General features: G+C 49.6%; 1 protein-coding gene across 10 annotated transcripts in view; it reads right to left on the bottom strand.

Annotated features, from left to right (window-relative positions):
• Positions 1–555: 555 nt before the first annotated feature.
• The window catches only part of DAPK2 (death associated protein kinase 2), a 116,713-nt gene continuing 89,945 nt past the window's right edge, over positions 556–27,323 (bottom strand). For 5 of the 10 annotated variants that reach the window (XM_045810640.2, XM_045810634.2, XM_045810635.2 and 2 more), the window contains 6 exons: positions 26,279–26,408; positions 20,631–20,679; positions 20,089–20,115; positions 17,006–17,158; positions 15,852–15,897; positions 4,249–14,353 (listed from right to left, as the gene is read on the bottom strand). In XM_045810640.2, the coding sequence (XP_045666596.2) occupies positions 13,745–14,353; positions 15,852–15,897; positions 17,006–17,158; positions 20,089–20,115; positions 20,631–20,679; positions 26,279–26,408 (1,014 nt within the window). In that variant the 3' untranslated portion in view covers positions 4,249–13,744. Of the gene's footprint in view, positions 1,189–3,938; positions 4,023–4,111; positions 4,202–4,244; positions 14,354–15,851; positions 15,898–17,005; positions 17,159–20,088; positions 20,116–20,630; positions 20,680–26,278; positions 26,409–27,323 lie in introns of those variants that run through there. The other 5 variants (XM_045810642.2, XM_087856876.1, XM_087856879.1 and 2 more) reach the window with 4 other exon arrangements.

Below are 27,323 nucleotides of genomic sequence, written 5' to 3'. Positions count from 1 at the left end.
GGTGGCTTAAACAACATGAATTTATTTTCTCACAGCTCTTGAGGCCATTCGTCTGAGACCGAGATATTGACAGGGTTGGTCTCTTCTGGGGCCTCTCTCCTTACCTTGTAGATGGCTGTCTTCTCTCTGTGTCTTCACACGGTCTTTCTTTGATGTGCTATCTCCTCTTCTCATAAGGACACCAGCACGTTGGATCGCGCCCTCTCCAGTGACCTCATTTTAACTTAATTACCTCTTTAAAGACCCTGTCTTCAAATATAGTCATACTCTGTGGTACCAGGGGCTAGGATTCACAACTGAGCCCGTACCAGCAGGAGCGATGGTAGTAGTGGTGGGGGGGGCACAGGGATTACAGTCGGTGTCTGCGCTGATGGGGGGGGGCAGAAAACCTTTAGGGAAGGATGTAGAAGGTAGGCGTCCTATAGTCCAGAGGGGATGGTTCACTGTGACCTTCTGAGGCACCGTCCACTCAGCACCCCAGCCTGGCTGCTCCCCCAGAGTCAGGCATCTGAGCTAAAGAAAACCAGATGGGGATAGCCCTAGAAGAAGCCAAGCAACAGGTAAATCAGAAGTTTAATAAAAGTGAAAAAAGATTACGATACAGTGAGCTGCTTTAGAAGGTCTATTATGTTGGTGAGCCCAACACGCCGACCCCATGTGGGTTCTGGGAGGTCACAGGATTGGTCCCTCACACCCTCAGGTTCACTTTTCTCACTTATCTTGTTCCCACGGGGGAGGCCTCTGTCCTTCTGGTGTGATTTTTGACCAAGCTAGTTCTGAACTGCCTCATCCCGTGAGGAAACCTGCCTGAGGCGACCTTCCCTCGTGATGACGATGTTCATTTACATGATTTTCTCAGGTCCACACCTCACCCCACGTTCTGAGGCTGGCAGACAGGTGAAAGCCCGTTTTATGGAGAGTAAGAGCTTAGGGGATGTCGGGGCCTCCTCCATAGGAGACGGCCACAGCTCCCAGGGGCTCCACGCTCCTCTGTAAATTCTTCTGATCCTGAAGGCCCATCTGTCTCGCGACGTGTCGGAGATGCAGGCTGTCTGGGTGCTGGTGACAAGTGGGGACCCGGAGTCTGCGCAGAGAGAGCCGGCCCAGCTAGGAGGTACTGCTCCTCCTACGGGGGTGGAGAGCCTTCCTCTTGACAATGTCCTCCTCTGCGTCACTCTCGCAATTCCTCTGGGGAGAAAAAGAGGCCCAGGGCAAGACGGTCATGAGAGGCCAGGGATGGGGTTGTGCTGGGCAGCCTGGCTGACACGCCCGGGCCAGGGGCCTGCAAGCCAGGGAGGTGGGTATTGAGGCGAAGGCTGTTGGTCTGTCCAGAGTCAGGGGTGGACTGGGTGGGGGTGGGAAGGGACCTGAAATGGGGCCAGACCAACTGCCTCAAGGGCTCCTTCCCAGGAGGAAGGAGAGCAGGCAGAGCATCTAGGAGAAAGCAGGCACCAGGAGAAGCCAAATCATAACAGTAATGATGATGACATCTGGTGTTCTTTGGAGCTGCCACGTAGCCAAGACCACTTGGATAAGTGTTCTGTGGGTTGACGGGTCTCCTGAACTCAGCCTGGAGAGAATGGGAGGCAGGTGAGCCACGGGGACCTCCCCCGCCTCTGATGGCCACTGCTCCACACCCCCTCTGCTCTGACTGGCTTGGGCTGCACCTTTGGCTTTTGTGCTCCAACTTTATGAAAGAGGAAAAGAGTAAAGCGCATTCCATGGCTAACCCAGAGTCAAGGCTGCCATCCTGGAGGTCACAGTGCCTTTTTATTCAGGCCATGTCAGTCTTATTTTTTTTTTTTTAAGATTTATTTATTCATGTGTCAGAGACAGAGAGCACAAGCAGGGGGAGTGGCAGGTAGAAGGAGAAGCGGGCTCCCCGCTAAGCAAGGAGCCCAACGTGGGACCTGAGCCACCCAGGCGACCCCAGTCTAATCAAAGTATTGAAATTTATTAAAAGAGGTACTAATTCAGGGGCGCCTGGGTGGCACAGTGGTTAAGCGTCTGCCTTCGGCTCAGGGCGTGATCCCGGCGTTGTGGGATCGAGCCCCACATCAGGGTCCTCTGCTGTGAGCCTGCTTCTTCCTCTCCCACTCCCCCTGCTTGTGTTCCCTCTCTCACTGGCTGTCTCTCTCTCTGTCGAATAAATAATAAATAAATAAATAAATAAATAAATAAATAAAGTACTAATTCAGAAAGATTTCAGTGCATCATAAAAAATCTGTTGTTGGATGTTCAATTTTAAGGCTTCCTGAACAAAAGGATTTATTATTATTATTATTATTATTATTATTATTATTATTATTATTTAAAGGAAATTCCCTTTGGGAAAGTTGTATAATAAATGTCTGGGACCCAAGCCTTCCTTTTCCACTTGTAAAATAAGCCATTGAGCTGATGGTGCTGAGTCTTCAAGTAAAAAGGGGACTATTTTAAAATGCTTGCACGAGGACAAAATTTAAGAAAGAAATTTATATTCTTTCCAATTATTCTCTGGTCCTGTCTCCCCGTGGCCCCCATCATATCAGAGCAACTCACACGCCATGTGCCTTCCCAGAGCCTTCTCTCTCTCCTTACCCTGGCCTAAGCCAGTTGGAAATCCAAGGCCAAGATTAACTTAAGCCAAAGACACCCTGGACCAAGCCTGGCTATAACAATAAAGATAACTCAAGCTCTGCTGAATAGCAGCTTTTCAGCATGAGTCAGAGCCAAACAATGAAAAAGTAAGCTGGGGGGACGTCTGCCTGTCATTAACAGGGATTTTCAGAGGGAAAGTCCAGGCCCCTCGAATAGCAGATGAGGAGAGCAGTGGGAGGAGGGACAGGGCTTTGCCAAAGCCACACAGTTGCTTAGGTCCTTTGGTGCCATAAATCCTCAAATCAAGAGCAAGAATCAACAAGAGCTTCGGCTGAAGAAAGCGGAGCCTAGGATGTGGCGCGGAGAGGGGAGCTGTGCCAGGTCCTGGGATGCAGCCCGAGCGCCACATGTCTGAGGCTGCGGGGGGCTGACGGCCCCAAGCGTCTCAGGCAGCTGCCCTTCCTGTGCCATCCCAGACACTTCTGGGGCCTCCCCACATTCGCTGAGTAGCGGGGAGCATCTGTCCCGGGCACCTCCACCAGCCGAAATACTAACTGCATTCGGAAGCCCCTGGCACAGCACTTTAAAGTCTACGGGGAGCTTTTACACAGTAGCAACTGGTAATACACACGGAGCACTTCTAATGCCGGGGTCAAAGACTATGTCATCCTTTAATCCTCATGACTACTCTACAAGGTAGGAACTCTTGTTAACCCCATTTTACACAGGATAGCATTTTTTGGCACAGAGAGGTTAAGTAATTTCCTCAAGGTCACACAGCTAATAAGTAGCCGATATGCATTCTGAAAGTGTGGTTCCAGAGACCACACTCCTGACCAGTGTAAGTTCCTCATGTTAAATGTACATACACAGTAACAAGCTGGTCAAATATCATCTAAGTAGCGTTGTTGTTGTTGTTAAAGATGGCAATCTAAAGCCAAACAGAAATGGAAAAACTGAAAAACAAATATTAAGCTCCCGTTCTACAACAGATCTCTGGATTGTCAGGAATACGTTTTGGATCGACTGTGGTGGTCCTGTTATTCAGGGCCCCCAAGGTCCCCCGCAGGCTACGAGTCCTCGGGGAAAGACTGGGGCAGTGAAATGGCAGCAGCGGTCCCTCTGAAGGCCCACCAGGAAAGGATTCGAGTCCAGAAGCCCACGCTGCCCCATTGGAGGGCCCCCCTCCCGGCACCACCCCAGCCGTCCCCCTGAACATGAAGCCTCTGCCAACCACGCAGTGCGGAGGACAGGACGCGCAGAGCCGGTGGGAAATAGAGCCCGCCCGCTCCCTTCCACCCCCGAGCTCCGGGCCACCCCAGAGTCCTGCCCAAGAGGAGAACACTGCATTCACCTACCAGGTCCTCCTCTGGCCTCAGGTGCACCTTCTTCTTCAGGGAGCGGGTGAGGTGGTTACACAAGGAGACAATGCTGAAGGAGAGCTGAGGGAGAGAGAAGAGGGACTGCCAGGTGAGACCGTGCACCGAGAGCCGCCGGGGCCCCTGCTCCCCACCCCTAAACCCCGACACACCTTCCATCGCCTGCGGACATACTGCTTCTTGAAATTCTCCAGGTTGACCACAGACTCCCTGCGGACCAGGGCTTGCTGGTTGTCCACCGGCTGGGAGACAAAGCAGAGCTTGGTGGTTGACACTGGGCTTGGGTCGGCAGCCACGCCCCTTTTAGACCCCCACCCACATGCTGTCCCCACTTAGCCTGACTCTGACACCTCCTCAAAGGGCAGGGCATGCAGAGGGACATCGCACTGAGACCAACGGGTACAGAGGTCTCCGCTGCTCGGGAGATACCCCTGGTGCCCCTGGCTATTATTACTACAGCCAGACACACACTCTGGCTGGGCTGGAGACTTGTTCCCCCAGAGGGGAAGAATGGGAGGCAGGGCCTTCAATCACCGCTCACTTTGGGGAAGGGTCATTGGCCAGCAGTGTAGGATGCCCACTGTGCGCTGGGCTGGTACTGGGCTTAGCAGAACAGGTGGCAAATAGAACATTAGGAGCTGTTCAAAAGTAAATTGAAGGAAATAGGGGCTTCGGTGAAGGTGGAGTGGAAATGGGATGTGTAGTTGCCTTTCACAGCCTGGTGGTCAAAGCTCAGCTTAAATCCTGACTTCTCCAACAAGGCTGGCCTGGCTTCACTAAGCCTCAGTTTTCTCATCTGTATTATGGGGATAATAGCTTTATTAAGGTATAGTTGACATATAAAAAACTGGACATATTTAATGTAATCAATTTGATGAGCCCATTCCCTCTTGAATTCCTCCCTTTCTGTAAAACAAAGTTTTCCTAGATCAAGAGATAGGTTTTAGAGGTTCTATGAAGCTCCTGAAGTGGTTTGCAAATTTTAGTGTGTAAACTTGTACATGAATGTTCAGAGCAGCATTATTCATAAATAGCCAAAAAGTAGACACAACTGAAATGCGCATCACCTGACGAGTGAATAAACAAAATTCCATACAATGGACTATAATTCAGAAATATTATTCATAATATAGTTGGCACTGAACTCCTACACAGTCAAAAATCCAAATATCACTTTTGACTCCCCAAAAACTTAACCCATACCCTACTGTTGACCAGAAGCCTTAAACATAAACAGTCGACCAACACATATTTTGTATGTGTTTTATGTACTGTATTCTTACAATAAAGCAAGCTAGAGAAAATAAAGTGTTGACAAAATTGTAAGGATGAGAAAATAAAGTTACAGTGCTATACTGTACTTATAAAAACTAATCCATGTATAAGTGGACCCCCGCCGTTCAAACCTGGGTTGTCAAGGGTCCACTGTACTGACAGTTGCTACAATGTGGATGAACCTGGGAAACATTATGTTGAGTGAAAGAAGCCAGACACAAAAGGCCACATATTGTATGATTCTATTTACACAAAATGCCCAGAATGGGCAAATTGATAGAGACAGAAATTAGATTGGTAGTGGCCAGGGCTGGAGAGAGGGGCCGCTGGGAGATGACTCTGAGAGGGTATGAGGTTTCTTTCGGGTTGACGAGATGTCCTGGAGTTAGATGGTGGTGACTGTTGCACAACCTTGTGAAGATACTAAAGACTGAACTGTATTCTTTTAAATGCGGAATTTTATGGTCTGTGAATTAAATCTCAATAAAAAATTTAATTGAATGGGTGTGTACAGATACACATTTCTTCCGAGGAGAGCTGATAGAATTCATCCATTCTCAGAGAACTCTGTGACCTCAAGAAAATGAGCTGTCAGGGATGATCCATATGGTGGCTTCCAGCGGGATTCTTCTCTCGCTCTGACAGCCTCCTCACAGCAATGTGTCGTTTGGCTCCTCAGTGAATGCTGAGTGACGCGGCTCGTGGATTCCCGAGCGCTGGTCTTGTCTCCCATCCACGCTTGGAGCACTCCCCCGTTCTTGTTGATTTTTCATCATGGCGCTCGGCACCAGGGAAGCCGCCGCATAGGGCTGCCCACACTGCTGGGGACCTAAAATCTTCCGACAGGAGGCGCACTTTCCATGTCCACCCAACCCCTGCACTCTGGGAAGGTCCCCCCACCCTGCCTCCCCGGTGTGTTTCAAAGCCCAGTTGAAACGTGACCTCCTCCAAGACGGTTTCCGAAAAACAATGTCTCCCTCCCCACCATGACTGAAGCACAGGGGAGCTCCTCAGTATTTCCAACCTCCAATATCACCAACTTCAGCCAGCTCTGCAGTGGGGCCGACTCACTAGTGAAAAACAACCTGAGGGCCCACAAAGAATTTTCTTCATGGTTTGTCAATGTCCTCTGTCCCACCTCCTCCCCACCCAGAGCATACACCAGTGGGTGCTTAACAGTTGTAGTGTTAGTTTCCCTGAGTTACTGAAGAGACACATTGGAATGAAATCCTTGGACCCGGGACCTGCTCACTCCTGCCAGTGACAGGCCTGGGCACCTGGATTAGCAGCCATGACACCATGGCTCCCCAGGGCTCTGTCTGGGAGTCCCCAGAGCTCTGTGGGGGTCAGGGAGCAGGGAGGAAAGTGCACACACCCTTGACATTGGAGGAGGGATGAGAAAGCCAGGGGCTGTTCACTCTCCCAAACTAAAACATTCTTTGGGCCAAAGAGTGGGGGGGGAGCGAAGGGAGGGGAAGGAGGAAGACAGGGAAGAGATGAGAAGAGGATGAGGTCACTGAGGGGACCATCCTGCTAACCTCTCCCAGCTCTGTCCTTAACCGCCTCTCACCTCCTCTGTCGCACCTGCAAGCCCAGCCCTGGGTCTAGGTCTCACCCAAGGGGAGACACAAAAGGGGGCAGAGACTGACTTTTCCTGGTATGAAAGCTTTCCAGCAGCTTCCCAGCACTCTTGATGGAACCCAACAAGCTCACCAAGACCCCCCAAGGCCTGTACCATCTGGGTCCTTCTCCAACCTGATTTTCTCCTCCCTCTCTCCTTTCTGTTGCTGTGGCTCCTACAGTCTGCTTGCTGGCCCAGGAACCCAAAATCTCAGGGTCTTTGCCCTTGCTCCTTCATATATTCACTTTGTCACTTTGTTCAGTCTTCGCTCAAATGTCACTTCCTCAGGAAGCCTTCCTTAACTACTCTACTCTATATAAAATAGCACCCCAACTGCCCCATACAGCGCATTGTGTCTGCACCGTACTTCTTCATAACATGTTATTCTGTACTTGTTTTTTGTTACTCTTCCTCTCCTGCACCTCCCAGCAACAGTATCTCCTTTTCAGATTTCCTGCCTCCCCAACCCACAGAACATGTCTACCTCCAACTTCACTAATGTCTGCATTCACTTTTGAGCCTAAGCCCTGCAGGGGACACTTGTACTTTTTGCTTGGAGATTTTGATGAGGTGGGATCAGCAGACTCTGGGAGGGAAGGGACCTCTTTTTATCCACTTACTGATTGGCACTCTTGCCAGAAGAGAGATGCCCAAACCCCATGGCTGGAAATTCAACATGCAGTTAGGGGAATCCTGCTAATAAGAATCCTACCTTCCAAATGGTTCAGCAGTACCGGCCGTGGAGCAGAGGGACCCAACTAAAATATGAGGGGGGGGGGGCAATTCCCTGGGACCGGTAATGGGAGGTGATGCAATTGCTTCTAGGGCCCTGTCTATGTGCTACACAAAACAGCATGAACTCTGAGAAGGGGGCCACCCAGGCATAAATCTGCCAGGCTGGCCTTTCCTAATCAATGGGTCTCCTTGGTTGCTAAAAGGCTCACCACATGCTGACACTACCATCTAATCCTTGAAAGTCAGAGACGGAAATTCTGCAGTGAAATCTGTTTCCAGGAGGAATGTGGCACCAAACCTTTTGATTAAATTTGGGGTGTCAGGGGGATGGGACTGTGTTCTGCCTTCTCCTCATCCCCTCTCTGAGAACAGACAGTACCCACCTTCCAGCCTGAGGTCCTTTGGCCAGAGTACGGGCAATTCTGACCAGGCTCCTAGGAGCATGTTCAGTGTCTCGGAAAAATGTCGGGAAAGGAGGCAAGAAGACAGAATGCTGTGGCCGAAGTTAGGTTTTGTTTATGGAGATGCAAATGGCCTTGGAAGAGTCCAGCAGGGTGTGCTGGGTCAGCACCGACGCCCACAGAGCGGAGAGATGGAACAGCAGCTCTCCCCCTGGGCACAAAATAGGAACTCTCTGCAGAAGAGGCACTCCAGATTTTCTCTCAATACCAGGCCTCCTCTAGAAACTGCAAACAGATTGCAACTTTTCAAACCACCATCTGTGCCATTTCTCCGGCCCCATCCTCCTTAGAAAGTCAGGGACACCTGAGCACCCACTTCCCTCTCCAGCCTAGGTCTGTGTGTCTCCAGCCCCACCAATCTCCCTTAATCCAGTCACTCTGTGCATGGCGTCTCCAACTCTCCCTTCTGCTGGCTAGAGCCTGGGCCCTGCTGGCCTGGCCTCCCAGTCTTCCCAGGAAAGGAGCACATGAGGCTTATGAGGGCCTGAGTGCTTGCTTATACACAGGTGGGGAGAGCCGTGGAGAGACTGTGTCTCTGAAGGTTGTCCTTACACAGAAGAAGCCAGTGGAAAGGAGAGGGAATGCCCCCTTTCCTTGCCTGACCTGGGCTCACTTTTCTGAGTTAAGTCTCAGCACTTTTGATCCTCTTTCCAGGACCTTCAGTTTTCTGATCAATTTTCTGCCCAGGAAAAGCTTCCAAAGCTCTCCCTCCTGTACTGTTACGGAAGACAGGAGACCTGAGAGACGTCACAACTAAATGCCACACGTGGACTGTGTTTAGATCCTGATTTGAACAAACCACCCACAACAGGGCATCCTGGAGAAAAGTGGGGACATGGGAGTCTGGAATATGTATCCACATGATATTAAGGAATGATTCTTGGTTTTGTCAGATGTGATAATGGTACAGTAGCAGGATTAAAAAGAAAGTGCTTAGAAATTCACGCTGAAGAATTTGTGAGTGAAATAAGTCTAAAGTTTGCTTTAAAATATTCCAGAAACAGCAGTGGTGCAGGTGCATGGGAGATCACGGACCTTGACTTGCTCACTGTTGCAGCTGGTAAGAGGCAGATGGAAATCATATACCATTACGGATACTTGTGAAAATTTCCCATAACAAAAAGTTCAAAACAAAAACACCCCCTCTGTTAAATCTCTGTAAATCTCCTCTTCTATTTCCGTTTAACAGGTCCAGGCTCCTCACACTAACCTGGGCTCGAGCCCACCTCTCCAAATTCTACGTGGCACCTTCTCCTCAGGCTACAGCTTGGGAAGGGGATGTTGGAGGGGGGAACCCTCCCTGAGAACGTTTCTGCCCCCTCCGCCCCTCTGACCCTTTCTCAGTCCAAATTCATCTCTCCCGTTTTCTAGAATATTGGGTACCTCTATTTTATCACCCAGCATGGCCTTTCCCATCTCCCAGTTTGGGGGGGGGTGGTTCCCATCTGTCCCAGACACTGAGCCTTTTATTCAGGGGTTGTCTTGTCCTTATCTGTCACCTCCCTCCCGAGCCAGAGCACAATCAGTGTTTGTCCAAATGAACTGGTCCCTTCTGCTCCCCAAATATGCCCACTGCTGGGTCTCCTCTACAGAGCAAAGAATCTTCTCCACAGGCCAAGAGTTTCACAGACAAAGAAGAAAAGGCCATTCAGCGCCACAGACATTTCCAGAGGCTGACGGTGGGGTTGGTGGCTGGGCACACAGCCACCTCCCACACGGGCCCATTGCGGTGCGTGTCAGAGCGAGGTGGGGGGCCACTGTCTTCATAATCACCTGTAGGGGAGGGTGGGCGGTGAGGGGAGAGGGCTTGCTGGGGAGCCGGGCTTCTCCTGTCATTGTCACTCTGCCCCGTCCCTTCACTGCCAGCCTCCCACCGCTGCAGGATCACTGGTTACCATGCTATCTCCACCTTTCCTAACGCAAAGCTGAGCTATCATGAGCCACGTGCATGTGCCTCAGAGTGGGGACAGGCTACTGTCTTCCCCCGGTGCTGACTCTCCAGCTTCCTTGGGAGTCCGCAATCAGGGAGATGTCACACACTCGGCCTCCCTTCCCTAAAAGCCCAGGGTGGCATTTGCACAGAGCGCAGAAGCCAACCTCTCAATACCTGAAGAATGACAACCCCTCCTTTATGGGTGATATGGCCTAGCAGTGCCCCCCAGGCCTTCCTCCCTTTAGGTACCAAAAAAACATTCCCCTTCTGACACCCCATCCGGCCACTGTCAGCCCCGCCCTGCCCTTGACTCCACTGTTAGAACGCCAGCTATGGGCATGTGGCAGGGAATCCGGCTGGGCATTCCCCAGGCCTCCTTGGGCTCTCCCCTTGGCATCAAGTTCTGAGGCCAAAGGGTGATAGGAACTGGACTGGCCAAGGGACAGAGGAAGGTCACAGTCTCCTCTAATTTCCCTGAAAGACTTGGGGGGCATTTCCCAGTTCATTTTGATTTGTGTTCAGAAGCTCTTAGGTACAAAAAAGGGTCTGCTTATAAAACATCTAAATAATAAATAGTTACCAATGACCAGACATGAACACAGAGAGGATGATTCCACAACTGTGAGAAAAACCACTTATGGTTCTGGCCCCAGCTCTGGGGATGACCAGCTGGGTGACTCTGGCCAGGAGTCAAATATATCAAATGCTATAAAACGAGGGTATCTGGTGGTTCACCTCTCAGTACCTCCCAGCACAAACAGTGAGTGGCCGATGCCACAGTTCTGAACTAACTGCTTCTTCCTCCCTGTTCTCAGTCTCCTTAATTCAAATCATCCTTAACGTGTTACGCTTTTAGTGCATTTTATTTTGTCCTTCACAAGAAAGTCTAACCTGAGTTGCTCAACTGGGGGCTTCCTTCCCTTAGGAAACCTGGTTGTATGAGGTCAAGGTCTATTGACATGGCCACAGGGACCTTCAATAGTTGCAGTGTCTTACAGCAAATGACTACCCCACATCTCACGACGGGGCAAGTAAGTTCTTGGACTGTAGACAGGTCACTTGCACCCAGTCTCCCAGGCAAGGCACAGGAAACAGGGCGTTGCTGTCTTCCACTGATTCCAAATGCACGTTTTTAGATCCCTGAAATCAGGACTTCTAACCAACGGCATCACACCATTACTGTCGGTCTGAAGTGAAAGCAGGTGTTCCAGATGACCACATGCTTCTGCCAGACATTTGGGGCCACCCAACCCCAGACTGTGTGACAGTAGATTCTCCGCTTGAGGTTCGTTCGGATCACACTGATTGTGCAAATACAGAAAGCACACCTGCGTGAGTACCACCCACCTGGGGCTCCTCTTCTCAGGGGAGGATTTTTCACCCTCCATCTAGCATTAAGGATGAACCACACATGTTTCTTTGCTTTCCCTTTTTGCACCATAGCTTTATTTCTTGTTTGCCCTCTCAGGGAGCGTGTCCCAGCTTTGTGCGGAAGGGGAGGCGGTCTCCTATTGCACTTGACTTTTTTCTTCCTTATTTTTGGTATGTAAAATAACATTGCATCGTATATTTGATGAAAATATGGTTTCACGCATTTGATGGAAAGAATTTGTTACAAATATTATATATGATATTTGAAATGATCTAGCATGATAATGGAAAAGGAGGTAGGACTCTGAAGACATGGTTGCGTGGGGTCCAAATCTCATGTCTTGTCCCAATCTACTCACCATCTGTGCTGTTCACTGGCCATCCCCTCCCCCACCCAGCACCAGGCTGTTGACTAGCCTGCCATCCATCATGGCTCCCCATGACTCTTGGGATGAAGGTAGAGCCCTTCAATAAGGCAAAGCACCACTGGTCATGCCTCCTCTCCAGCCACATCCACACAATATGCCCTCCTTATCCTCTCCCTTCCAGCTTCCATGCCTCCTCCACCACCAAGCCCTGGCATGACGGCTCTGTTGGGAACACTTCTTTCTCCCTGGTTTGCTTAGCAGACCTCGCCTCCAGCGTCACCACCTCAGGGAGGCCTTCCCCGACTAGATCAGACCCCACTGCCCGCTACACACTTCTCTTCCGTAGCGTGTGTCCCACCTGCACTTCGGCACTTGTGGAGTGTTCTTGACTAATGTTGGACCTCACTCTGAACTCCATGAAGGCAGGAGAGAGCCTTTTCACTTGACATTATATCCCCAGGGCCAACCCGAGTGCCTGGCAGTTGGCAGGGGCTCAAACCTTATTTGTCCATAGATGGATGGGTAAGTCGGGGTATCTCTGCCCTATAAGCAGAGAGTGAACTCCTGGAGTCTGGGGCAGTTAGGGGAAGCAGAAAGAGCAACACACGTATCATCAGAAGGTCTCCACTTTTACCACGACTGTGGCCTCGGGCAAATCACAACCTCTCTGTTTCTGCATCTCCAAGTTGGGAATAACACCCTGCCTATCTGACAAGGGTGTTAAGTGAGTCAGTGAAGTCACTTTGAAATGATACCATCTGGTCCCTCACCCAAGCTTCTAGCCCAGTGCCGGGCCCATACTCCACCACGGTCTGTCCATATGAGCTGGCCGACTAGCCCCTCCAAGGAGACGACCTCACAGAGTCCTCAAGGAGGTGTGCTCAAAGCTTGGGGTCAAAAGGAGACCACCGAACCTGTGCTTCTCAATCTTAAACTCTCACAGAGTTTCTCAGCCCTTTTCAGGGCCCCGATGCCCTAGGTACATAAGATAAAGGACCTTCTTGTTGAGTTCCTTTTGGTCTTCATTCCTAACACAAGGTTGGGGCCTTTAGTCAGAAAGGGGAAAGGGGGAGAAGGGAGAGATGCTGCCCCTTGCCTCCAGGTCTGCACGCTGATCTTCAGACAGGGACACGGCTGGATAGGATCCACGAACTGCACCCTCCAGGACCCACTTCTTGGGACAATCATCTAAGGGTATGGGGCATTCTACCTGCACCTGGTGGAATACATGAAACAGATGGAGTTGCTAACCTTACCTCTGGAGCTAAGCTCTAACGTGAATGTGGATATTTATAGCAAAGTCTGTTTCTTCCCAGAGACCTCATCTGAGGGTCGGGCCTCCTCGGTTTCTATTCCATCCATATCGACCAGCTATGAAAGACTTTGAGTAAGTCATTTTTCCTCTCTCTATCAATTTCCTCAACAGTTACGTGGAAATAATAGTAACAGCAAGAATAATACCACCCACCTTCCTGCTCACAGAGTTCTTTTAAAGATCAAAGACCTAAGTGCTCGGTAAGTGAAAAGTCAGTGCAAATAAAAGGTAATATTTTCTCCGCGCATTTTAAATCCCTCCTTCTGTAGCAGGAAAGCACCCCACTCACTTATTGTTATCCCCAGTTAACGCAAAGATTTACCCAAGATCTGCAGTCAGTCCCTAAGGCACAGAGATGGGAAATGAGATGTGAACAAATCCATTATCACAAATCAATTATCGAGCATCTCCCCAGGGCCAGCCATCCCCCCTCCGGAGAAGGGTGTGCGGAGGGGTGCTCACTCGCAATTGTTCTAACAGCCCAGCGGCTCTGCCAGCCAGCCTCCCAGAAAACCAGGCTGGTGAGAGGAGGTGCGGAATGAATAACGAGCGAGCACCTTCCTGATTCTGGATTCTGTGAAGGGGGTGGAAGGCTCTGCTACAGACACACCCCCCGCAGGATAATTCCGGCTGAGGCCCTGGCAGGGCACTCGGAAGCATGCTTCTGCAGATCATCCGGGATGCGTTTCTGACTAGGACCTGGTACTCAGAGCTTCAGGCCGGCCAAGACATCCCTGCTGGCTGATCTCTCGAGCAGCTCCACAAGGGACTCCCTGGCGTCCCTGTGGAATACGGAGCCCAGGCCATCTGTGTTCCTATCCTCCAGCTGAAAGCTGCCCACCAGTTCCTGGAGCCACTGTAGGTCTGCTGCGAGCTCCTGCCTTAAAGCCTCAAACTGTGTCTGCAGATGGTCCAGTTTCCTGGCCACGTCCCCCAGGCCGGCCCCTGTGGCCCGGAGGCCTTCTCGCAGGAGCTTCTTCAAGGACTTCACTTTGCGGAACTCGTACTTGAGCTGGGATAGGTCGTGCCGGGTGCTCTCGCTCTCCTCTCGGTACCAAGTTTCCTTCTCGTGGTATATGGAGACCAGGGCCTCCACATCGTCCTGGATGGTGTCGTGGGTCCCTGCCAGGGCACGGCATCCCTGGTCGACCCGAGCCACGTCCTCTACTACCTGGGCAAAACGCTCGAAGTTGACGTAGCTGTTATTGGGGGGCATGCTCGAGTGGCATTTGAGGGTGTACTCTCTCAGGCGCTTGGTCTTCAGCTGGGCGGGCTCTGTCTTCTGCTGTTCTGGGGCTCTGACTTCTCCTTTGGACTGGTGGGTGTTTAGATAGAACAGCCAGAATTACGTCGACACCTGATCCAAACGGCAGTTCAAGGGGCAGGCAGTTCAAGGGGCAGGCAGAAGGCGCACGAGCAGCCTCGCAGGCACTCACCGCATGCATCAGGCCATGGGGAGAACCGTGGTGGGATGAGCACCCCCAGGGACAACGAAAAAGATTACACAGTACGGGGGTACTGCCTGCATGCTCGCTTCAGGGCAGGGGGGGTCCATTGCCATTAGAGAAGGTCTCCACACGCATAGCATTTAGGGGGCTCACACAGACAAGCAGGCTATAGCCAGGACTCTGCAGGCATCCACTCAAAGGCAGGAGCAGACAAGGCCATGGCTGTCAGATGGAGGCTGCAGGACCTCTCTCCTTCAGGGCCGGTTAGCAACCCGGGCCTCAGCAACTCAACACACCAAGCCCGAGAGACTCTCTCACTCTGGGCTCTGGGCCCACTCCACACCTAGAGGGTCCCTGGCCTTCCACATCCTTTAACGAGCAGCTGAACCTGACGTTCTCCGAAGCATTCCAGCCCTCCCTGCTCTCCACCCTCCACAGGCCCTACCCTTTCGCGTCTGCACGCTCAGATCGTCCTAGCCAGCCCTCTGCTTGCAATCCAGGTGAACGGGAAATCTGGTGATGCCCGGGCATTGCACATCTCATCAGTCAGCAGGAGTCGGGCCAGAATCCCAGTCTCCTGATTCCCACCCCGCCAAGTGGTTTGTTTTTTTTTTTTTAATAAGTAATCTCTATGCCCTATGTGGGGCTTGAAGTCTTGAACTCCCGACCCCAAGGTCAAGAGTCACATGCTCTACATCTGAGCCAGTCAGACATCCCTGGGCAAAGTGCTTTTAACTAGCACTTTACTGTACTGCGACTAGACAGCAAGGCTTTCCCCACACCAGCGGCTGGAAGCCCAATGACAAAGCAGGTTAGGCGGGGCGTCCCCTTCATGCCCCCACCTCCCCAGAGGGAAGAGCATCGCCTCTGGAGTGGCTGCCTCTCCTCTGCACCAGGCTTCCATCTCCGAGCCCCAATCCCCGAGGTCTCGAGGCACCTGAGGAAGCTGGCTGACTGGTCAGAGTCAGAGTGCCCAAGGTCAGAAGGAAGGAGACTCGCTTACAGAGTTGAGGTTTTTAATTGTCATTGCTTTCTCTCTCCAACTTGGGAGTCCTGATTTCTGCTTTGAGAGTGACAGTGACACGTCCTCTAATAAAGTACACTTTGTAAAATGGCCCCAAAGAAAAAGAGTTTCAATGGAGGTTTGTGAGGGTTTCATGTCATAAGTCACCTGAACCTGTGAAATATAAACTTAAACCTATTTGAACAAACCCAGACCACTTGGCACCCCTGCCTGGCTTTCCCCTGTGCCCGAGGGTGGGTGTTTCTAGGACCCGTGGGCCCTCTGCCTCTGGCCGCCCCACCCAGCCCTGGCGACAGATCGCGGACATGCCTGCTCACTGGCACTCTACACCATGCCCTTACCGTGATCCAGGGGTGTCTGAGAGCCTCTTGGATTGTGAGCCGTTTCCTGCAACAAGGATCAGAACACAGTGATGATCCATGAGGACAGAAGCTGAGGGCAACTGTCTCCATCCTTAGTCTTGTCACACCTGCACTGTGGCATTCTTTGACCACTGCCATCAAACCAGAAAAATGGGGGATGCAGAGACAGATGGGAAAACTGACTGAACGCCCTGCATTCCAGAGAAAGTGGTCCAGGCAGACCCCTCAGTAGAGTGACATTGCATGAGACCTCATCTTTGGTCCCAAACCTGAAGGGTCTGACGCCACACCCCAGGAGAATCATGGTGGGCTTCAGCTCTCCACCATTAAGCTTTGGTCTGTGTTTTTCTGTTTGCTTCCCAGATCCCGTCTCTGCCCTTCACTGCCCTAGTAGGCACCTGACCTAGCACTGCCCTTAAAAGGGGAAACCAGGCCCCTGCCCTTCAGAAGACCCCATTCTCGCTCCCTCTGAAGTCTGTGGGACCAAGAGGACGTGGTCTTCTAGAATCTGTAGATCTCATTCCTGTCCCATCTAGTCCATGCGCTGGGCACCCAGCATCTTACAATTCCCTGCCTATCTCCTGCTCTGACTCTATAGCCACAGGGCTCACCCAGGGCCCCAAGAAGGGGTAGGATTAGCGTGTCTCCTATTCTCCCACTTACTGACCCCTCTGAATCCGCCTCCCCCCAACTCCCACCTGAATTGGTTTAGAAACTCTGCCACTTTCCTTTTCAAATCCTAGTTCTAGGTGCCTTTGGGACAGACCAGAAAAAATGATGCACCCTAGAGAAATGCAGGCTGACTTCCAAACACATGCGCACGCACACACGCACACACGCACACACATGCACACACACGCGCACACGCACACACGCACACACACACATACACACACACAAACACACACACAGAGTTATTTGTATTTTGGCAGGAAAGAAAGCAGAAAGACTTGAGCAAACAAGATGAATGCCAAGTCTCAGCTAATCCACACTTCTCAGCACCTGCCCAGATTAGACCACAATGGGGCAGATGGCAGCCTATGGCGAAGTCGGAACAGACTGACATGCCTTTGGGAGAAGGGGCAGGAGAAGGTCAGTACCTCAGAAGCCCATGCCTTTCTCTGTCATCTTACCGGGTCTCTTTAACCAGAAGCTTCCGAATGAAGTCCTTGGCCAGCTCACTGGTCTGGCTGAAGAATTCCTCGTCAAAGTCATAACTCACTGCTGTGATATTTGCTAGCGTTTCCTGCTTCGTGTCTCCCAGGAAAGGGGATGCTCCACTTAGGCTGTGAGAGAGGGAACATGTGACTGTAGGTAAGGAGATGGAGTTGGGTGATGGCATCAGGGAACCCTGACTCGAACTATTGCATGGGGAGGGGAGGCTCCCAGCAACGCCGCCTGCCCCCTCTGGGCAGCCAGTCTGCAGCCTTTTCAACTAACAGTCCAGTTCAGCCTACTTTATGGAGCCCCTACTAGGTACGTGGCAGAGAGAAACTGTGTCTGCAAGGAACTTGAAAGAGGAGGGGAGGAAACACAGGGACATGACTCTTGATAATCCCAAACAGAATAAAGCAGAATATAATGGAAGACCAGACGAAGGACTGGGCGAGCACAGGACAGAGGGAGACCCAGTGCAGGCTTCATGGGAGACCTGACACGTGTATCAGTTGCATCTTGAAGAATGAAGAGGTTGTCAGCAGTCAGAGGAGATGAAAGGTCTTCTAGACTAAGGGAGCAGCTTGAGCCAAGCCTGAGACGTATGGAAATAGATGGGCCATTAGGGCCTGGAAGGGGTGTGAGGTTCCCCTGCAGGGTTTATCAAGAATGTGTCATTCAAATAGTGACTCCCAAATCTACTGTTTCCTGACTCCTATTTCAGCTTATGGGATACCTCTCCCTAGATGTGCCATTGTCACTGTGCCCTAACCTCCCTCCATGAGATTCCTGCCTTGATTAATGATGTCACTTGACTGATGCACTCAAGCTAGAACCCAGGGGCCACCTGTGACTCTTCCAGCCATTCCCTTATCGCATCTAACCGGCCCCAAACTCTTGTTGGTTTTATTTACTAAATATCTCTTGAAGGTCATCCCCATCCCCGCTGTCACATTCTGAGCATAGTGGCAGCAAGGTGCACTGGGAAAATTTTGATATTTCAGTCCTGGATTTGAATCCCAGCTCTGCTACTCAATAGCTGTGTGAACCTAGGTAAGTTACTCAACCTCTCTGAGCTGCAGTTTCCTTCTCTACAAAATGAAGAAAATAAAAGCCTCCGCCTCACAGGATTGTTGTAAAGAATAAATACATTGACAATGCTCCATGCAATCTTGCCCATACTAAGCCCTCTGGAATTGGCTATTATTTCTGTCTTTGAACACAAAGAACCTTCTATGACTCCCATTTTCTACAGGATCACATCTAAACTCCTGAGCAGGACCTCAGAAGTTAACCCCTACCACCTCCTCAGTACATTTCACCACACTTGACAGGTACACTGTTTCTTTCCTCAGCAGACAGCCCTTCCCTCCCTTTCCACCTGGAGAATTAATCTCATTCTGATTCAGCCCAGTTCAGATGAATCTCAATCTCTCTCTCGTTAAATCTTCCACGGCCCGAACCAGGGCCTCTCCCAGCTGTGTCTCACAGAGGCGTGTTCATACATCCAGCATGACTTTGGTCCCACTGAGTGCGACTTAGCTGTGTGTTATCTCCCCCCCCCGCCACACACACACAGGGAGCTCCAGGCGAGCAGGGCAGACCTCTTTCCTGTCAGCATCCTGAGCGCCTGGCCCAGCACCCACCACAGAGCAGACACTCAAGAAACTGTGTGGGACTCAAATGAGCTGTAAGAAGGCTATGTGCCTTGTACACACTGAAATTCCTCAATATTTCAGTATGGAAATCAGAGTTCCAAAAAAAATCAAGGTTTCAAGAGCCAACGCAGAATCTGGAACCATTGAGCAATGCATCAAATTCTCCTACTGTGCATCCAATCCCTCTGAGGCTTTTAAAAAATACTGATGCCCAGGCACCTGGGTGGCTCACTCCGTTAAGTGTCCAACTCTTGATTTCGGCTCAGGTCATGATCTCAGGGTCCTGGGATCAAGCCTTGCATGGGGCTCTGCGCTCAGCAGGGAGTCTGCTTGAGGATTCTCTCTCCTCTCTCCCTCTGTCCCTCCCCCAGCTCGTGCTCTCACTCTCTCTAAAAACAAATAAATAAATCTTTTTAAAAAACACCTGATTAAAAAATACTGATGCCCAGACTCCATCCCTAGCAATTCTGAGGTAACAGATCTGCAGTGGGCATGGGCCATGGTAGGTAATAAAAGGTCTAACGTGCAGCCAGGATCGAGACCCTTCTCTGCAGCTTGGGAGGCGGGCTCCACCCCATCATACAGAGCTCCCAGTCTGTGGGCTGCTGGAAAAGTCAGAGCACTGGCATACGGGGCTGTGGGGCGCTGGAGTCCCCACGATGCCTCTGGCTGCAGGCTGACTCTTACCCAGTGTGCCCTAAAGATAGCACGTGCCAGGTGTGCCAGGAGGGGAAAGCGGTCGGGGAGCACAGCTGGAAGGAACAGCTACCAGTCAGCCACATGCTGCGTGCCGAGCCTCGCCGGGAAGTTTGCACGCACCGGCTTACTTAACCCACACGGCACACCCGTGGGCAGGAAGCTTGCAATTCTTACTTTCCTGATGAGGAAAACAGGCCCAGAGGTTAAGTATCTGCCCAAGGCCACAGAGATCGAAAGTGACAGATCCCCTGCATATGGAGCTATGCAGGAAATGTCTGCTTAAGCCACTTAATGCATCGGGGCTGGGAGAGGGACTCTGGGGAGAAACAAGAGAGCCTGTGCGAGCTGGGGAAGGAAGGGGAAAGGGGGGAGGCATGGCAGCTGGAGGGCTGGACCAAGGCTTCTGAGTGACAGCTGACGTCGTCACGGGACATGCAGCCTGGGTGAGGCTGAGCGGGGGGTGCCTGGCCACGGTAGGGATGCTGATGCGGCTCAGCCGCCACCCTGGGGCCAAGCGTCTGACACGGAGCTAAGAGTACAGACCGTCAGGTGCGCCGTGTGGCTCGAACACATCTGGCTCGTGGGAAATGAGTCAATGAGGAAAATCAGTCAATTCCGCCTGCTTGTCTGCCTGCCCCTCTCTCACTCCTCCCGGGTCCCCTCGATCCAAGGTAGGTCGGCGCCCGGGCATCAGGGATACTCACAGGATGTAGGTGATGACGCCGATGCTCCTGCAAAGCAAAGGACAGGTCAGTCAGAGCCACCTGGCTCTGGTCTGAGCCCAGCAAGGGACTCTCCCGCACGGTCCTCAGGGGAAATGGTCACTTGCCCGTCCACGGCGGCCTAAAGACGCCATCGCAAGTCCATGGCCCTCTCCATCCCACTCTTCAGCAGCCACTAGGGGTGTATCTGGAGTCATGGAGCTCTGGACATTCGGCCCGAGGACCTGAGTTCAAGATCAGACTCCTGCACGTGCAGGCTGTGTTGGGGCAAGTCCCTTATCATCGCCGAGCCTCTTTCTCCTCATAAAATGAGGGTAATGATAACTACCTCACAAAACTGCTGGGAGGACTTTAGAAAACCATGCAATCAAGGTACTCAGCCAACTATAAGGCACCGTTCGAGTGAAATGAGACCCGTCTGTGCAGAATCCACCACTACAGTATCATGGTAAAGGCGGATGTCAGCCGGAGCCTGCTGCCCTTGAAAGGACCCCTAGGTCTCCTGGGTGGTCTCTACAACTTACCACATGTCAGCCTCCAGTCCCAGGGGCTCGTAGTTCACAATTTCTGGAGCTGAAAGAAGCCATATTGAAGAATCAGCAGGAGAATGAAAATGAGAAGATATGGCTCTAGAGAATTTTAGGGGGTTTGGTGACAAAAGTCTCCCTCCTGAATCCTCACGAAGGAAAAATCAGAGCAACAGATGGAGATAATTCTGGGTCTAAGAATTCTGAGAAATGAAGTTGCCTGTTATTCAGGTGGAAATCTTTTACAAAGAGGCCTTGATAGTGAGGAAAAGTACGGAGAAACACCTGGAAAAGGAAGAGCAGGGTGGTGTGAGGAAGATGCAGGAAGGGGAAATGGGGCCTGCTTTAGAACTCTCTGGTGGACACCAGTCGGTCAACACTGGAAGGTGATCATGAAGAAAAGGAGGCAGAGAGGGAATCCACATTCCCGAGTCTGGTCCGAAAGAGGGGCCCTTCCCTGCTGAGGAGCACGAAGACATGCTGGGGCCAATGAGATGATGAGCCCGAGGTGCCCGAGGGGCATCCGGGCAAAGATGTCCTGGGAACGGGACAGTGAGTCAGAGCCATCAAATCTGGAGTCCTTGAAACGGGAGCTGTGTGGATGGTGTGGTGACCAGGAGTGGGTGCAGAGTCTAGGAAAGGAGATTCTACCCAGGACAGACGACGGCCAAGTGCCGCCCAAAGATCACGCAGGCAAGCACTTGGAGAGTGAGTAGTGTCCAGAGAGTGCCCGGATGGCGGAAGTTGAGATAAGAGTGTAGACGACACCCTAAAAAAGCTTGGCCATGAAATGGAGGAGTAAGAGAGGTGAGTAGCTAGAGAAGAGAGAAGGGCTGAGCCTGTTTGATCATAATGGGAAAAGGGAGAGAGCGGGAAAGGCTACGTTTCTCCACCTAGAACAATACCAAAGCCACTGCATCAGTGGGGGGCCCACCTTCCCACCTCTCCCTGCCTCAAGACACGGGGAACCACTTTTCTGTCTTTGCTTATTTTTTAGCATCTTAAAAATGATGTCATACTGGATATGATGTAGTCACTTGCCCCCCCCCACCTTAATATTATGCTTCTAGCGTTCATTCAGGGTCCATCCATGGTCTTTTGTTTTCACTGCTATGTAGCAGTCTACTGCGCGAATACATAGCATCTTCCCCTCAGGGTCCCCTCAGCGATCGTTTGGGTGGTTTCCACTTCTTTCCTTATTGGAACAGCATTGCTATGAACTTTTTTGCACACGTCTCCTCACAAACACGAAAGACTTTCTCTTGGACGGTGATTCAAGGTGCAGTCTGAAGACAAATCGTCACTGGTCCAGATACAAGAGGTACAAAAACTGGGAGTAAGTATTTAGAAACTCGTAGAGCAACTTGACATTGCCATGACATTCAAATTGTGATACTTTTTCTAGGGATTTATTTTTCTCGTATCTTACCGAAGAAGCAGTCCAAGACAGATTAAGACTTTTTTTTTTTAGTCTTTCACCACAGAGAGTTTGAGGAACACAACTCATTTTCCAGGTTTATCTGCTTGGTATCCATATACACTCATTTCTGTCCTCTGTGTGCTTTTGTTGGTCCAATTTCTTCTGTGCTTTTCATTTTCTTTTTTTTTTCCTGAGTTTTTTTTTTGTTTTATTACTCTTCTTACTGTTTTCGCTCCTCCTTCTATGTTTGTAATGGCCACCCTTGAGACTTTACGAGGGCTATCTAACAAATTCTAACATAAAGCAGTGTTTTGACCTTCCTCTCACAATACAAGAATTTTAGAACACTCATTTCAAGCACTCTGTCCTATCTAACATTTCTTCAATTTTTAGTTCTTTTTTTAACCCCACAATTAAAACATCATCATCATCATCATCATTTTAAACAGAAAATGTCTATATTTGCCTAATGTTTACTGATTTCTTTCCTCCTATTACTTCTTGCATTGAGACTTCCCCTCAAAGGTCATGTAGTTCACCAGCACATCTTTGGAACTTCTATTAATAAGCACCTGCTGGTGGGTAATTGTTTCATAGTTTGTCTTTTCTGTTGTTCATTTTTGATTTTTTGTTTTTTGCTGTGTTTTGTCTGAATTGTTTACACTCAGTCTTGAAATATAACATTCCTGGGTATGCAGTTATGGGTCCTTTTTTTTTTTTTGAGGATGTCATTGACTTTATTAAGCAATTCATGAATCAGTCAGCATCCCATCTAGCAAGCAGAGAGATGCTTCCTAATTATTGTTTTTTTATTTTTCCTCAGCTCTTGGAAGATAATATTCTATTGGATATTGGCTTCCATTGTTGTTTTGAGAAGTATGCTGTCAGTCTGATTTTTTAAAATTTGCATTTATTGATTGATTGATTGATTGGTGATCTGTCTTTTCTCTCTGGCTGTTTTTAAGATCTCTTTGTCTTTGGTACCCTATAGTTGAACTGTAATGTTAGCTATAGTATAACTACAATGGATTTACTTTTACTCTTTTCTGTTTGATATACACTGTCCTTTCTGTATCTGGGGATGCATGTTTTTACAACAGTTCCGAAAATTCTCAGCCATTTTCTCCAAACGTTGCTCCTCTGTTGTCTCCATTCCCTCCTCTGGGATTGCACACGGACCTATGTTAGGCTTTCCATTTTTACCTTCTTACATTTGTCCTCTATTTCATATTTCCGTGTCTTTGTCCTTCTATGGTATTCTAGCTAATTTTTTTCAGCTCTGCCTTTCAATTCTTCAATTTTCTCTTCAGCTGTGTAAAATCTGCTGTTTAACTCATTCATTGAATTTTAAATTTCTAGGAGTAGAATTTTGAATCTCTCAAAGTTCTATCTGGTTCTTTATAGAATTTGCCTGCTCATTTTTGGCAGCCTCTTGTTACTTGCTCATTCTTGTGATACTACCTTTTATTTCTATATACATTCCATTTGTTTTACAGTCAACATCTGATAATTTCAATATCTTATATCCTCGGATGTCTAAGTCTTGCTGGTCTCTCACTGAAATGCTGATACACACACTTGCCTTTGGGAGAGGTCCTCCTACTGAATTCTTTTGCTGCTCATAGCCCCAGCTCTAAGCTCATTTCACTGGGTTTGGAGGTGGGGCCGGTGATGCTGGAGGAGTTACTACCCTTAAAGATTTCACTTATTTCCTATGAGTCCAGAATTTCATTAAAAAGAATCTTTTTCTCGGGGCGCCTGGGTGGCACAGCGGTTGGGCGTCTGCCTTCAGCTCAGGGCGTGATCCCGGCATTGTGGGATCGAGCCCCACATCAGGCTCCTCCGCTATGAGCCTGCTTCTTCCTCTCCCACTCCCCCTGCTGTGTTCCCTCTCTCGCTGGCTGTCTCTATCTCTGTCAAATAAATAAATAAAATCTTTAAAAAAAAAAAAGAATCTTTTTCTCAAGAATCCAGTTTTGTAGCAGGAGGGCTTTTGGAAGACTGGGTCTGTCACACTCCTAGAAGCTGGCAGTAGTAAATTTTCAACACTGTGTCTCAGGTTCAAATTTCAAAGGAATGGCGGGAGTAGGACAAGTGATTATAACCCTGTTTTTCAGGAGTCCTGGGTAAAGAAAGTCATCATAATTTGGGCAGGGACCTAAAGAAGTCACCTTATAGATCTGTAAGGTGCAAACAAAACCAGTTCTGGGCTGGATCTGGGTCATACTGGCTCGCCAGAGTCAACACTGTGCATCTCTTCCCAACCCTGAATTCAGTGACAAGTTGGTAGCTTAAAATTGGCAAATGCTATAAATTAGGGTTATACTTCATTTTGTTTTGAGACCCAGTTATTAGACATTAAACAGCATACCACTGGAAAAAACCCTCCACAATCTGGCCTACTCATCAATATCCCATTCACATGGCCAGTCTGATGGGAACTCCCTGCTCCATCCACAGTGAACTGTCCCCAGTAAATGCGCTAATTCTGGCCCTGCCCCCTGCTATAACAACTGAACCTGGGATGTGCTCCTCCTCTACCCTGGCTCTGTCCCCATCCCTCTTCAGACACTTCTCCCACCCACAACACCAGCCCTTTGTCTCTTAGTGACTCAAGAGCATGACTGATCCCATTGATTTTGCCAGAGTGGACATCTTGTTAGAATAGTCTTTCAGAGATCTCTTTATCATTCACTTCATAATTAATCACATCCCGTCTTGTGACACTTCTTCCACTATTGCCCTGAATTCTTAGTTAAACCATTTACTGCTGATTAACACTTGGTTTGAACTGAACTAGGTAAATATATGCATTTTACCACATATACGAATAGTGGACAGCAACTGCTATCTTGGACAAAGTTCAAGAATAGATGTCTTGTGCCCCGGGTTCAAGTTGATTCTGCCACCAGCTCATTGTGTAACCTCGGATGTGTCATTCTGAGTGTGGCTCCTTGCCATCACTGCGTCCCCAGTACCTCACCTAATACCTGCCACACAGTAGATGAAGAATAATCATTGGCTGACCTTAACTAAAATCCCCTAGCTTCCAATTCCACATTTGTTAAACTAGACCAGATGACCTAAAAAGATCCTTCTCGCACTCTTACTTGGTGGTTTGATGTCTTGTTTCCACGATGAAATTGTCAGCCCCCTGGGGCAAGGTCTTTTTAGAGAGACAACCCAGTGTAACCAAAAGAGCACAGGCTTTGATGTTGGCTGTCTCTACGTTTGCATCTTAGCTCTACCACCTACTGGTTGTTTTGCCTTGAACAAAGCATTTGATAGGGAAAATAATTAAATCTGCTTTATGAGGTTGTCTGAAGATTCCCTGAGATAATGTCTGTAGGGCACTGGCATAGTGCCTGACACACAGCAAGGTTCGCCTACCCTGGGGTCCGTGGGGCCTTGACAGCACCGTTCTATAACGGCCATGGAGCTAGTATGTATGACCTGAAAACCCATCAGAATGGATGATCTGACACATTCTATTTTCCTTTTTGATTACACTGTGGTCAGAAGTTTCCACCCCCAGGTTTTGGGGAGACCATGGCCTCCCTCCAACTCCAAGACCACTCCAACTCCCAAAGCAGAGAGAGACTGTGGTCTTCAATTCTCATTCCTCTCCCCTGTGTAAGGCTGTCTCTCTAGGACCCCCAACCTGCAGCCCCAGTCCCATGAGGGGGTTTCTGGGACCTGAACCAAGGCTGAGAGAAGCAGAGGGAAGACAGAGCTGCCAGGGCCCTGCTCCAGGAGGGCCCCCTGTGCACGAATAAAGACCAGGCACACAGGAGAGGTGAGTGGGTGGATCTGGTATTTGGCAGATAATTTCCCTTTTCCTTTTCAGGAAATCAAAAGCTGCTCCGGAGAAACTTGAGTTTATGGGAATACCAGAGGACGAGGTAATTTTAAATCTTCAGAATAAATTCAACTAAGAGCAGGGGGCGGGGCCAGCTCCCAGAGGGTTTGACCTGGCAAAGGCCTGTAGCCCCACCTGGCCTCCTCCTCCCCCACTGGGTGCTCAAAGCCAGCACCTGGACCCTTACCCAGAAGATCGGCAGGAACTTTTCTTCCCCACCCATTATATTTCTGGGAGGGTGGGGGTCTCTAAGGTACCATCTCTCAGCCCAGAGACCACAGCCCTAGACACAGTGTTTGTTCTCAGAATTTTTCTACCTTTTGATCCCAGATGCTCAGATGGGAGAGAAACAGGCCTAAAACTCACCAACAAATTCTGGCGTCCCAAAAATGTTCTTAAATTCAACTCCATCTTCTATTTCATGAGCCAGGCCAAAGTCAATCAGCTTGATGTGTGGAATGGGAATATTCTTGTCTAATAGCATAATGTTTTCTGGCTGGAGAACAAAAAAAATAAAGAAGGAAGGAAGGAAGGAAGGAAGGAAGGAAGGAAGGAAGGAAAGAAGGAAGGAAGGAAGGAAGGAAGGAAGGAAGGAAGGAAGGAAGGAAGAAAGAAAGAAAGAAAGAAAGAAAGAAAGAAAGAGAGAGAGAAAGAAAGGAAAGAAGGAAGGAAGGAAGGGGGAGAGAGAGAAAGAAGAAAGAAAGAAGAATGAAAGAAAGAGAAAGAAAGAGAAAGAGAAAAGAGAAGAGAAGAGAAGAGAAGAGAAGAAAAGAAAAGAAAAGAAAAGAAAAGAAAAGAAAAGAAATGAAAAGGAAGAAAAGACGTTAATTAAAGCCCTGTTTTGTGTTTTCACTTTGGGGTTAGGGTGGGGTTTGGTATTCTTTTTTAGGAGACTAAAACTCTTTCTTGTTTTTGTGTCCTGTCTTGTCCTGTGAACTCAAAAATAGGCACAGAGCTGAGGGCAAGGCCCAGGTTTTACCAAACCTGCTGCTCACAGCAGAACCAGAGACCTAAGCTTTAGTCCCCTTTCTGTCTCTGAATGGCAGATCCCTTTTAATGCAGTGCCTCTGTTTCCTGATCTGTTAAATGGGGCCAGTGAGAAACTTACAGCATTTCCTGTAAACAAAACCATTGCCACTGTGTGAGGATGGGAGGGGTGGGAGCCTAGCAGCCTACCCTTGGTTTGCACTTGGCTTATTAACCTTGGTCTCCCTGACCACCTCTTTCCCTTGGCTGGCCAGCTTCCTGTTGACAAACTTCCCTCCTCTGGACTACCCGTGTAGCTCACACTTCTCTATGTGTTTAACTAATTTTGGCCCTCAGCAGGACATGGGAAGAAAAATGCACCTGACTTCCAGGGAAAATACCAGCTGCCCAGGCTATCTCCAGCATCGCAAACAGCTGTCAGATC

Source organism: Ursus americanus, chromosome 28, assembly GCF_024610735.1.
Source record: "Ursus americanus isolate L20-20 chromosome 28, mUrsAme1.1.p, whole genome shotgun sequence".
Classification (NCBI taxonomy): domain Eukaryota; kingdom Metazoa; phylum Chordata; class Mammalia; order Carnivora; family Ursidae; genus Ursus; species Ursus americanus.
This window is presented reverse-complemented; position numbering and strand designations above follow the sequence as displayed.